The 14,106-nt window shown below is 37.7% G+C and overlaps 2 protein-coding genes across 4 annotated transcripts in view; one reads left to right on the top strand and one right to left on the bottom strand.

The window, feature by feature from the left end:
- PAPPA2 (pappalysin 2) overlaps positions 1-14,106 on the top strand; it is a 298,454-nt gene that overhangs the window by 52,333 nt on the left and 232,015 nt on the right. The gene's annotated exons all lie outside the window — the stretch shown is intronic.
- On the bottom strand, positions 7,830-8,342 carry LOC116473195 (protein tyrosine phosphatase type IVA 1-like). Of its 3 annotated transcripts, none has more exons than XM_032160912.1 (2): positions 8,016-8,342; positions 7,830-7,940 (listed from the first exon to the last, which is right to left on the bottom strand). In XM_032160912.1, the coding sequence occupies exons 1-2, from the start codon at positions 8,340-8,342 to the stop codon at positions 7,830-7,832; spliced, it is 438 nt and encodes a 145-aa protein (XP_032016803.1). The 3 variants fall into 3 exon arrangements, with proteins under 3 accessions (XP_032016803.1, XP_032016804.1, XP_032016802.1); XM_032160913.1 differs by having other exon boundaries at positions 7,830-8,152; positions 8,246-8,342; XM_032160911.1 differs by having other exon boundaries at positions 7,830-8,342.

Below are 14,106 nucleotides of genomic sequence, written 5' to 3'. Positions count from 1 at the left end.
CTACCAACATAAAACCACTTTAAAATATATTATTGGCATGAATTTTTTTATATCATACCATCTTATGAATTTGAGGTGCAAATCTGTGATATTTGGCTGGTAGTTACAATTCTCAGGGAAAATTTTCCCCCTATGTTTTGGGTCTAGGCCAAGGAATACAGGTTTTCTTGCTGTACCTCTTGATAAAGTGAGCTTTTTAATTTTTAATATTTTTGGTACTGTTTTATTGACAGTGCAGTCCTTGGGAATTCTGGCTTTATGTGAGGCTCTGTTATCAAACACCCTATCTTTGTAAGCCCTTTTTTATTCAAGATTCTCAAAAGGCTGCCAAACAAGTTCCTGGGCATTAGGAATAGGGAGAGCCCTCAGAGAAGTCAGTGGCTTCAGAAAATATTTATTTTCTAGATTCCTGCTTTGACTTTGTATGTGGAATCTGAAGATATCCTTTAATCGCTTTCCAACTTTACAATGTATTTAAAATTTATTTTTGTATATTATTCACTGGTTTTAGTTGTTTTCAGTGGAGGGATGATCAGGGATTCTAAATTCTTTATACTAGAAACAGAAGTCTTAAGCCACTGAATATTGAATATTTGAGTAATTATTCAGAAAACTAATCTGGAGGCAGTATCCAGAATCAGTGTTACGGACTAGGGAGCCTAGAGGCAGGAAGATGTGTTAGTAAGTTCCTATGGTAATCTAGATAGAAAAGGGTAGTAGGTTGTAAATGGTTAGGAAAATTATTTTTGCCCACTGAAAAGAACTAGGAAACTAGAAATGAGAAGAATTAGATTATGGTTTTTGCTCCAGTGTAGTCACATAATTTAATTATTTGCTCATTCATATTCATTCATTCATATTCAACAAATGTTAATTGAGTACCTGTTCTAGGCCAGACACTGTTTTAGGCTTTGTAGGGCAGTGCGGTATACAGCAGTGAAAATAAATTTTTCTTCTCTTATGGAGCTTACAGTCTATGAACTGTAAGACAGGCAATGAATAAACAAGTGTGTAGATCAAAGGCCAGACAGTGGTAAGTGCTAGAGAAAGAAATTCAGCAGAATGAGGGAAACAGAGAGTACTTGCCGTGGAAGCAAAGTGTATCCGTAGAAAGTCTTACTGAAAAGATGATATTTGAGCATATATCTGAAGGAAGCAAGGGAGTGAGCCCCATGGAATCTAGATTTATTCCAGGCAGAGGGAACAGGAAGGAGCTAGCATGCCTGAACTGAATGAGTTAGGCAGAGAGTAGTTGGAGAAGACAGGAGACATAGAGCCCATGAGGCCATTCTCAGTGAGCTGTGAAGCTTCCAGGGCTTGGGCAGCAGAGGGCCATCTGTGGTAGAGTGGTACCTGTGGATGATATGTAAAGAAGTAGCTAACTGCCCTGACTACCTCAGAGGGATATTGTGAAATTCACATGAGATAATGCTTGTTGAAAGTGCCTTGTGACTTAAAGATATTTCATAAGTGGAAGTGTTTGCATTGGATTCAGTGGTGGATTTGATGAGATGATGGATAATCTCAAGAAGACGTTAAGGTAATTGAAGAGGAGATGTGAAAAAGGTATTTATCTCAGCATGGAATTTTACGAGGGCAGGATCATACCTTATATAGTAATAAGGATTCATCATGAGGCAGAAAGCATGAGACATGAATCACCCTGCCCCATAGGGAATCTGTACCCTATCTCCCCTGAGACGCCTCTTTCCTATTTGAGTATAAAAACATAAATCTGAGTACAATGAGCATGTCCTCTCTACTGTACTCTCCTTTCAGGAAGATTTATTGTTCAGGGATGGCTATGTCTCCTATTCCATAGCCATGCCTAGGAATGTCTGTCTCCTAGTTGTGCTGAGTATGAGTAGGTACTCAGAATTGCCTGCTGAATTAATGCCGCAAAGTTGTGTGTGTGTGGGGGGGTGTAGGATTTACAGGAATGAACTTAGAGTTTAGGATATAAAAAATGTGTAAACCAAGCTGGTGGAGACCTATGTTTGCAGCATTCAATGGGAAAATAATCATGGATGTTGGGTGGCTGTAAGCTTCATGTGAAGTGAAAGTGTGATGTAGTTGTTAAAAATATCCAACAATCTTGGGGTCTGTTAAAAAAGAGAAAGAGTGCAGATTGCTGAAGGAGATGCTCCCCCTAGACACAGTCCTGGTGAGATTTTGTCTGGAATCTGCACATTTCTGGGCAGCAGGTTTTATGAGGAACATCAACAACCTGAAGCACATCCAGGGTCTGAGGGAGAGTGGTGATGATTAAGATAGTAAAATGGCCCTGTTCTCTTTCTAATATAGGTTTTCACTTTCCTCTGCTTTGCTGAGGAGCCAATAGAAAAGAATTTTAAAAAGAGTCACAATGGCCTTTTTTGCATCTCATTCTATTTATTTATTCATTTACTCATTCAGTTTATAATAAACATTTATTGAGTATCTACTACAATTTAGACACAGTAGCAGGCACTAGAGGTATGACTCTTGTCCTCACAGTTCAGGTGGGAGAGACAGACATCTATTCATATAATTGCAATACTGAGTAGAATAAAGCCAAGTGCTATCTTTAATTATTTTTAGCCCCCTAAGTCTGAATTTTTATGATAACTAACCAACTTGTCTTTCTACTTCCGGGCTCCCTCCGTGTTAACCGCAAATTAACCCTGCACACTGTCATCAAAATAATCATTCTAAGAATCGTTTATATGTTGAGTGCTTTCTGACTAGAAGGACTCAATCTGGGAGGGAATGGGTTTTGAGGTTGTTTTTGAAAGATGGGTAGTGAGACCAGTAGAGAGAGTATATATTATATGGGGGCATAATGTCACAGAGAATTGGCATCTGGCATCTATAAGAAGATTTAGGATAATAACTATAATAATAACTGCCATTTGTTCAATGACCTAACCATTAAAAGTGAAAACAAGGTAGCATTATGGGGCATTCACAGTCCAATAATAAAACGACAATTATTCAGACTAAATTCATGTGGCACACAATACTTTCATTAAATGCTTGTAATTATATGTAAGTATTCTGTTCAATAGTTTGTTCTACCCCTTTTCCATAGATTTTAATATAATGGGAAAAGTCATCATCCCTAATTCTGTCATATTTGTATCTTTCTGCATGATCATAGACCCTTGGCTAGCAAATTGATAAAATCACATTTTTTTTCTTTTATTAGTAGCCTAGTCCACCACAAGTAGTTTTGATAAGGATATGTAATGAAGATGTCCTGTACAGTAGTAATCTCTCCTATCTGTAGCATTCTTGGGGAGCTATTAGAGCATCTTTATGAGATTAATTTGAGTGGCTAATATTATTTCAAGGCTTTATTGTGGCCAATATTATAATAAAACTCAAATCTAAGGAATCTTTTTCTAAGGCTTATTCCAATGCCTTTCTTAGCTTTACTTTCTTTAATTTATCCTATTCATCATCCATTCATTCATTAACTCATCTGAATTTTATTTCCATGCCTAGAGAAATCCTTATATATTTTGACACGTATTTCTAAATAAAAGGTTTCTGAAAGAAGTATCTATTCATCTGTTTAGGTGCTAGTTACAACATACCTTTTTGCAGGTGGGACTTAAATTGGATTTTATATATTCATGTAATACAAGAATTTAATATAAGAAATATTAATAAAAAAAGGGAAAATGAGGACACATAAGAAAAGACTGGCCAGGGGCGGTGGCTCATGCCTTTAATCCAAGCATTTTGGGAGGCTGATGTGGGCAGATCACATGAGACCAGGAGTTTGAGACCAGCCTGGCCAATATGGCCGAACCCCGTCTCTACTAAAAATCTAAAAATTAGCTGGGCGTGATGGTGCATGCCTATAATCCTAGCTACTTGGGTGGCTGAGGCATGAGAATCGCCTGAATCTGGGAGGCAGAGGTTACAGTGAGCTGAGATTCCACCTCTGCACTCCAGCCTGGGTGACAGAGCAAGACCCTGTCTCAAAAAATAAAACAAAAAACAAAAAAAAGAGACTTAAGACAGTGGCAAACTCAGTATACAAAGTGATTGCCCATGTATTAGAGTTAGAGTTCTGGAGCGAGGCCACCATTTTAGTTCTGAGCTTCCCAGAATCAATACAAACAGGGAAGTAGGTAAGTTACATTGTTTACTCTATTTACAAGATGAAAACAAACAGCTTCTCAAGAGAACAACTGCCATAGGTAATCATACTGGACAGAAATTTCTCCTGGGGACTACATATAGAGGAAGCTATGTAGTATAATGAACAGTGTTCTGAATAATATCTTTATGCAAAAATCCAGTATCATCTTAAAGAATCAGTTTTGGTTCTGCTCCTAAGCGCAAGAAGAAGGCCACTTTATGTCCTCAATGTCCTTTTCTAGAAGGGTTAAAATAATTTTATTCCAGCACAATTTTAAAGAAGAGGAATCAAGAGAGTAGCCCTTTTCTAGAGGTCGGGGAGGAAGGGAGTCAGAATCCAAGCACTAGTGGCAGACACAAACTGAAGAAAGGACACATCTTTCTCTGAGTCTGGAAGGAAGGAGTGGAGGGTGGGTGCAGATTTATGAGTTGTTGGCATGCAGGCAGAGATTAGAAAAAGTTTTTCCTGGTAGCCTTGATCTTCTTGATGAAGAAGGCAGTTGTCTCTTGGGAGGGGGAAGATTGCTGGCAGGGTAGAAGCTTGAGGGAAGTGGAGATTGTTCACAGTAGCCTCTTTCCAGTCAATCTTCAAGTGCTGAAATGTGAAGGAAACTTATGTGTCTAACTCCATTTCCTTCTTTCACAAGTCATTGTGGAAAAAAAGCAATTCTGAAACCAGCTGCTGTAAACCTCTAAGGAGGTGCAACCAAGGTAAATTCTGAAAGACATAATGAGCCCACTCAGATTCAGAGTCACAGAACTTCACTGCTGGACCTTGGGGTCCGTCTTGTTCAACCATTTCATTTTATTTATGGATGAGGAGGCATCTCTCAAATTACAGAGCCAGTTGATTATTGGATTAGATAATCCAAAGAGAAGTCAACTGACTCTTGTTTGTTTCCCCACTGCACTCTACTCAGCTACCCAAGGTATTAGGCAAGAAGCAGAGGACACTATGTCAAAGTCTACGCCTCAGTTTCTCCATTTCATTCCATGCTTCCACTTCTCTCCATAGCCTCAAAACTATCTTTTGAGACTCAGAAGGAGAAGTTTGAAATCATAGATTTCTTTCCTAGTAGACTCCCTTGCCTGTGTGGCCATAGGTTTACCATAGTTTTTTTCATCTAGTTTTACATAAAATAATCATTAATAGAGTAGATGATGCTGGGGAAGGAGAAAAATAAGGAACATGATCAGGTGTGAAGAGGGTATGAAGGAAAGTTCAGAATAAGAATAAAGCCGAGCACTGCCTATCAAATGGGTAATGTGACTTCCAGGAAATTTGAATGGGCTAATTCAGTGTTGTCCACAGTGGGGCCCCCAGAGAGGCTGTAGGCTTGGTGACCAAACAGCATCTCTTTTTGCAGTTGGCATGGAAAGCAGCCTGCAAGTCCCAACTTAAAAAGAACAAAGAGTCATATGCCCATGCTTCATTGCAATTGCCACAGGAGAGGTTGGGAAATAAGGAAAAACTCCAATGATGAGTGTGCTGAGAAAGCCATATCCTTTTTCTAGAGCAGGCAGTATTCTGCTTTGAAGAATGAGTAAACTGCTAACCTAACCCAGAAGCAGGGCTGGGAGGGCAAGAGAGATAAAGCAGTTGGATAATGAAGGGAAAGAGGGGAATGAGAGGAGGCACTTTGTCTTTCTTTTCTTTAATTTGAACTTTTTTCTTAATTTACCAGCCTTTACTAAGTGTCAAATGGAGATCAGATTGACCCATCTATTGCCACATGGAGGGTCTAACTTCGTCATTTTCCTAGAGATATGGAAGCTAACTTAATTGGGCCATGTACTGTCTTGTAACAGGATCTGGTGTTAAGTCATCCTTGCTAGAAGCCTATTAAATGATCGCAGTTATTACATATGAAAACCTGAAAAGTTGGCCAGGAACTAAGCAAACCATTTGAGATCATGTTTCTTTCTTGATTTCCTCCCTGTCAGTTTTCATGCAAGGGCCTTCTCAGATATCTAGAAACTTCATATTGTAACTAAGCAGGGTTTCAAGTATGGGTTTTAATGATTTGGTCCATTATTTCATTTTATTTCAATAGCTTTTGGGGGACAGGTGGTTTTTGGTTACATGGAAAAGTTCTTTTTTTTTTTTTTTGCATTTCATTATTTATTTAGATGTTTAAGCTCTCGCACTACATTTTTACAAGCTGGTAAACACTGATAAATTATTTCTCCCACAGTACTATAACCACACATCCCCAGGCAATATAAATATATGGTTGAACTAACATTAATACACATCACCATTTTATCAATTACATAATAAAACAAATTATTGAGTATCCAAATATTAAGTTACACAGCTCAAAAGGTATATAAAATATTAGATGTCTGCTCAATTCACGAGCAGAAACCCACTTCTTTTTTTGCAAGTGAGATTGGGAAGAGAAGGAAAAAAAATCACACTTTCGAACAAAAATTAGTTGGTAAACAACTTCTGATAAGCATGGAAAAAAATTACAAGAATTTCAGGAAGTTTATGATTATAATAACAAAGCATCTCTACCTTTAAAAATATTTTACTAAATTAAAGAGCATATTCTATATGTTCTGTACAAGACAAAGGCAACATTTTGCTAAAAATAATTAATAGCCCCCTCCTATTTTTTTCTCAGGCCCTCCCTGTTAAGCTGCACCTCAGAGTGCAAATATTAAATTAACTGTAAGACTTTTTTGTCTGAAGACATTAAAGACATGTGCTTTTGTACAATGTGATTTTCACAGTGGAGATTTTTTTTTTTTTTGAGACGGAGTCTCGCTCTGTCACCCAGACTGGAGTGCAGTGGCGCGATCTCGGGTCACTGCAAGCTCCGCCTCCCGGGTTCATGCCATTCTCCTGCCTCAGCCTCCTGAGTAGCTGGGACTACAGGTGCCCGCCACCATGCCTGGCTAATTTTTCTTTTTTTTTTTTTTTTTTGTATTTTTAGTAGAGACGGGGTTTCACTGTATTAGCCAGGGTGGTCTCAATCTCCTGACCTCGTGATCTGCCTGCTTCGGCCTCCCAAAGTGTTGGGATTACAGGCGTGAGCCACCGTGCCCGGCCTGGAGGTTTTTAATAAAAGCACAAAGTGAGATTTATAGAGACACATGAAATAATCACTGTAAGGCTTGGTTAAAAAAAATCAATGGCTAAGCAAACCTGATGTATACTAGTATGAATGTGGGAGACGTAAACATAAAGTGAGCAGACAAATCACCAGGTAAGCCCTACTTTCAATGTTTGAAATGATTGAAGGAATAAACCACATAAGGTCTAGAGTGTTCATAGTTCCTGAGATTTTAGTTCTGTATGGTGCTAAAAATATACAAGTATGGTGCTGGGTATTTTGGCACCTAATCTTCCTAAATTTCTTATGTATCAATAAGATTCTGGCATGGGAATAGATTTAAACAAGTCCTAACTCAATACTGCCTGATTTTGAGAAAGGTCAGTTGGTACGAATGACAAGCACATTTTATATGCTGACAGCAAGAATATTTTGCCAAATGTCCAAATAGGTTGACTGTAACCCAAACACAGAAGTTGCCAAATCTGTCTAGCTTGTGGCCTGGTAAAACTGCCTGTCAATACTCCTATGGAAGCTTCATTAGACTTACTCGCTAAGCCAACATGTTGGCTAATGTGTGTAACAAATTAGGTCCTATCTCAAGTTCCACTTCCAATAGCATTAGGTACCCCAGTTTTACTGAATGCAACAGTTGTTTATATGACCGTTGGAATCTTTGAAGCGCAGCCGCATTTTAGGATGATACTTCTCTAAATACAAAAGCTGCTTGCTTTTAAAAGCTCCACGCTGCTTTTGTCCTATGAATTGTACTGCATCTTCATGTTTCATTCCACCTTCAATTAATGCTAGGGCAACAAGTACTGGAGCTCTCCCAAGGCCTACAATGCAATGAACAGCAATATAATAACCAGATTCTTCACGAAACTTAATTTTTACAAAATGTAACCAATCAGCAACAATCTGGCTGGATGGTGGTGCACCATCACCAAAAGGCCAATTGAGAACATGGATACCTTCTTTCTCCACAAAACTAGTGTCATAAGTTGCTTCACATACTCTTACTATTGTGGTAGCTCCATACTTCTTAAGTTCCTCTATGAATTTATTTAAGGTCACATTGATTTGATTGTGTGTAATAGGAAATCTCATGTTCTTGTATGTGACTTTCACAGGAGCTGGGTGGTTCATTCAAGCTGTATTAATTTAGTTAAAAAATACTCAATAGGGTTATGAAATAATTAAAAAATTGAATACAGAAATGATTCAAAGAAACTGAAGTCTACTTCAATATACTCCACTTGAAATTCTCAGTGCTTTGAGTGTGAAGTTGTAAGTAACGATAAATGAAATGAACCTCCTAACAAGAAGCAGCAATTCTTCAATCCAGTAATACTGAGGCAACAAACAGACAAGAAGTACACTGAGGTTTACCCCATCCAGGTCAGAACTCTTGTAAAATGCTCTGTGGATTTCAGTTCAACACTTTTGTGTCCAGGATAACCACTCTTATAGGGGCTTCTTGGTGGAGTAGTAATCAATTTCTACAGTTCACTTGTCTGAATAGAGGTTGTGCTGTGCCTGGCAGTAATCTTCACTGCTCTTCAGAAACTCCATAGATGTGTGACCAAGAACACCACAGAACTGAGGAATATATTTATTCCCTGAAGATTATGGCCTAATCATACAGCTGGTCCTGAGGCAGCAGTGACACAGGGGGTGGCAGGCGCTGCAGGGCAGGAGGTGGTGGTGGTCATGGCAGAGTGTGGTGGTGGCGATGCAGCAGACAAGTTCTTTAGTGGTGATTTCTGAGATTTTGGTGCGTCCATCACATGAGCAGTGTACACTGTACCCAATGTGTAGTCTTTTATTTCTCACCCCCCGAGTTCCCCAAAGTCCATTATATCATTCTTATGCCTTTGTGTTCTCATAGCTTAGCTATGATATTTAGTTTTTCATTCCTGAGTTACTTCACTTAGAATAATGGTCTCTAACTCCACCTAGGTTGCTGTGAATGCCATTATTTCATTCTTTTATATGGCTGAGTGGTATTCCATGGCATACACAAACACACACACACACACACACACACACACACACGAGACTTAATTATATTTCAGTCAACCACTCAAATGAACTGAGAAATAAGAAAAGGTGCTAGTCTTGTTTGGTCCATATTAGTTGATATTTTAATTAATGAGCTTTTGCCAGTTTATTTCTCTGTAGTGTTGTGAAGGACAACATAAGAAAAATTGTACTGTGTGCATTCGCTCATTTGTTCATTCATTCAAACAATTTTATAAACATAGATGATGTCCAAAGCCCTGTGCCTCTGTGAGGTTTACCAGATAAATGAGGTATAGTTTTAACTGTAAAAGAATTTACAGTCTCAAGTAATTCAACAAATTCTCTCTTCGAGTTTAGTATGTGTGAGGCACTAGGATTAAAAGAGTAATGGGATTTGTATTCGTTTCATCTCTGTTTTAGAAACCATGAATAGTAAAATACAACTTCCCTCAAAGTGTTTGTAATCCAGACTGGGAAGTATGCTGTGGAGGCATAAATTATAACCGGAAGTAGCTATTATACTAGATAAATCATTTGTCACATTTGAGCCATTACGTATTATAGGGGTTTTAGAGACAAGAGAGGCCTCTTCCAAATTGGGTCATCAATAGGATAGCCATATAATTTTTCATCCAGATTGGGACACCACTGAGAGTCGAAGGGGGTATGGCTACTAATAATTGAGAAACAAACTGTTATCACCCAGGTAAACCAAGACATACTTCATACATCAGGGAATGGCTCATGGAGGAAGTTGCATTTAAACTGAACTTTGCAGTAAATTTAAACCAGAATTACAAATCCTTACTCAAATACAATATCTCATTAGTACTGTCTTTCACATGTGTGCCTTGGAGCTGCCTTAGAGTTAAACAGATTGAAGTTAAATTATTTCAGCAAATCAGTAGCCAATCAATTTTAAAAAGAGATCTGAAAGCAACTTATATCTACACAAGCTGTAAGAAGACTACTATATGGCAAGGTGTTCTCTGTGTCAGAGAAAGTGCATAAGTTTTAACTCAGGTGCCAATTTTGACTGAATGACGTTAGATTCCTGAAGCATGGTATTGAGAAGGATTATGAGACTGTAACCTGATTCAGTGGGAAAGAATGCTGTGTTTGATTAACAATGTCTACTATGGATACAGGAAATTGAATTGGTGCTGCTCATTTGCTTTCTCTTATAAAAGGATTTATATATAATTCAGCAGGTAATTTTTGAAAATAAGTATACACTGTTCAGCTTACCATTTTCAATTATTAAATCTCTGAACAAGAGTAAAAATAATAAAATTAAATTGAATAACTGTTCTTAGTGCTATGTGACCTTTTCTATGGGTCTTTCTGTAATCTGTCATTTTTCTTTTTCATATACTTTTGAATGAACTTAAATATATCAAGTATTATGGTCATCCATTAAGATGTTGATAGCACATTCATGATACTACAATACTGCTACAGGAAATTGAGTAAAGGGACCGGCAGTGACTTACTTAAAGTAACTCAGTAAACTCATAATAAAACAATTCATTGATTTTGGTGCCTTATCGTAGGGAAGGGAGTATGGTGTATTGAAGAAACCACTGGATTGGGAGGTAGATGTCTGAGTCCATTTAGGCTGCTATGACAAACTATCATAATATAGGTGGCTTATAAGCCACAGACATTTATTTATCATAGTTCTAGAGGCTGAGAAGTCCAAGACCAACGCACTAGCAAATTCAGTGTCTGGTGAGCATCAGCTTTCTGGCTCACAGGTGGCACCTTCTTGCCATGTTCTCACATGGTGGAATGGTGTGAGGGGTCTCTCTTGGTCACCTTTTATTAAAGCACTAATTTCATTCATGAAGGTTGTGCCTTCATGATCTAATCACCTTCGAAAGTCCCCACCTCCTAATGACCATCACCTTGGGCATTAGGATTTCAATATATACATTTTTTTTTTCAGAGATAGGGGAGAGACACAAACATTTAGACCATAGAGAATTTGGATTTCTTGTCCATTTTTGCTATTAGTTATATTGGTGCTGTTTAGGCCACCTACTTCTGAAAGTCACAGTATTTAATCTGCAAAAAAGGAAAATGGATTTCTGAGGTTCCTTTTAAATTAATAGTCTGGACATTTCAAATCACATTTCTTCTATAATTATATACTTTCTTAATAAAGAGCTAATAGTAAATAATTTAGCCTTTGCAGACCTGACAATTTCTGTCATAAACACTTCATATTATTGTTGTAGTATGAAAGCAGTCACAAACAATATGTAAATGAATGGTTATGACTGTATTTCAATAAAACATTTACAAAAATAGTTTCTTGCCTTAGAGCTTTAGTTTCCCAACCCCTATGTTAATCTGTCTTACAAGATAATAGTTATCTGTTGCTGAATAATGAAAAATTATAGCTTAAAACAACAAATCTTTATTATCTCACAGTTTCTGAGGGTCAGAAATCTGCGAGTGGCTTAGCTGAGTATAAAAAGTAATTCAAAATTTATGTACGTTGTCTCAAGATAAATATTACTTGATTTCCCCTTTTCCATATTTTCCTCATAAAGGTTTAATAATATTTTTATGGACTCTATACTAAAGGTACATTCTGCCTTCAGGTATAGAGATGCCAGAGATACCAGCAAAGAGGTTAAAGTTTCCACAGAGAGGGATCAAGAGAGAGGAAGGTAGGTGGGCAAAAGAGTGGCTCCTAAGTGAGAGAAGACAGCAGGAATAGAAAACCCCAGGCCAGAAGGAGTTGTTGGAAGACTAAAAGGAAGCATAACTAATATATTCATAACAGGTAAGAATGTTGCTTCATGAATATGTTAATAACTAAATCTATTCTTCTGAGGTTGAGGACATCTGGTAATCATTGATCTGAAAGCTACTTGGGGTCTTCTGAGATGTTCACAGACTAAGTCATTGTTTTATTTTTTTAATCCAACAAGCATTTGTTGTGATGAAAGATGACAAGCCCCAAATCAGAAAGTGTGTAATGTGCTCATCAGGAAACTCAGATTTTGCCTTGGGCACAGTGATAGACAAACGGGGGACATCCTACCTATCGGCCAAAGCTGTTGTTCTCACCATCATCCCCCTTGGCACCCTGGCTCCCTAACCCAGTTGGAATGACTGACACCTCTAGTAGCTTCTATCCAAACTTTCCCATAAGACGTCACTCTTCCAAGTAATTTAGCACACCAGGCCTTATTTAAGAAACAATCTGAAACAAAAAGAGAAATAACGCAATGGTGGTTGTTTTTGACAAAGCCAATTTCTTAGAAGTAAAGATTGAAATTTCATTCAAAACCGGAAACGACCAGTTGATGGCAACAATTTTTTTTTTTTTTTTTTGGCATAAGCAACTACTGTGAGGAACCTGCTCTGTCAGTGAGGAGTTGATCAGGTTCAATGGCCTGTCTGTTATAGTAACTGCCTCTAGTGAACACACCACCCACAAATGCCAGAAAACATTGCTCTTTCTTTAAAAAGTAATAATAAAGAACACTTCATATGAATTATAGAGTGTCTTTGGCCAGAGTTTTATTAATATTTATTATCATTTGACAGCACCTTTATGGTGTTCTAATTAATCAATTATACTTAAATTTGAAATATTTCACAGTTTTTTTTTTAACTTAACACCTATGGAGGGTAATAGAATTAGGGTTTAGAACACATGCAGGAGAAAGATCTCATGGTGTTCTCTGCCCAGAATGCTGAGAATTAGACCTGAATTGGGAGTTGTTGCTTACAGACATCATGAAATATCAACTATATGTAGTTTGTCTCCATTTCATATTGCTTCTGAGACACTGGGGTGATTTCAGGCAGCATTTACACTGAGTTTCCTGAGGAAAGAGAAGGGTACCAGTTTATCTTTGTACTGCCAGAAATGAAAGAAATGATATGAGTCCTGATTTTTGTGTCAAGCACTGAGGTAAATATTTTACATTTATTTCATCATTTAATTTCTATACTGAGAAATTAGTTTTATCCTCATATGATGGATGCAACAACCTGAATCTCTCACAGTTTGCTAGGATAATATAGCATACAGAACATGGTAGGTACTCAACAAATTTGTGCTAAATAAATTTGTTGAAGGTATAAATATAAAAACCGTGATCTAAGGAGGTCAAGAGTGATCTCTAAAGATCTAATGGGCCTTAGAATGATCAGCTTGGACCACTGACTGTGCCCAGAGGTCACTTACCAGCTGGTTTGCCTCTTGTTTGAGATCAAGGTATCTTGAAGCAAATGCCATTTCTAACTTAATAATGGTAAGCCATAGGAATGCACAGCTCTTTCTGAGGTTAGGGTGTTGACTTTGAGCACAGCTGATGTATAGAGAGTTGGTAAAACATTACGTGCTTAGTACGATATAGTGGGACTTTCAAAATCATGCTGCTCTAATCAACTCCAGTTTTGCCCATTTAAGTCCAAGAGAAATAAAAATGGGACAAAATAGTGTCGTAGTCCGTTTGGGCTGCTACAGCCCAAATACATTATACTGAGTAATTTATAAACAATAGAAATTTATTATTTACAGTACTAGAGGCTGAGAAGTTCAAGATCAAAGTGCCAGCGAATTTGGTGTCTGGTGAGGACCTTTTCCTCAAAGACAGTACCTCTGTCTTCATATGGAGAAAGGGGAAAGGCATCCTTTGAGCCTCTTTTATAAGGGCACTAATCTCATTCATAAAGGTGGTGCCCTCATGACTTAATCACTTCTCAAAAGCCCTACCTTTTAAAACTATCACATTGGGAATTAGATTTCAACACAAGAAATTTGGAAAGACACATTCAGACCATAGCAAATGGTAAGGGAAGTCACTGACTACCAGCTCAATATATTTTGTTCCATTTATTATTATTATAATCATTCTACAGC

Source organism: Hylobates moloch, unplaced genomic scaffold (assembly GCF_009828535.3).
Source record: "Hylobates moloch isolate HMO894 unplaced genomic scaffold, HMol_V3 SCAFFOLD_8, whole genome shotgun sequence".
In the NCBI taxonomy this organism is placed as follows: Eukaryota; Metazoa; Chordata; class Mammalia; order Primates; family Hylobatidae; genus Hylobates; species Hylobates moloch.
The sequence above is the reverse complement of the archived record's forward strand: the minus strand, read 5'-3'. Positions and strand labels throughout refer to the sequence as shown.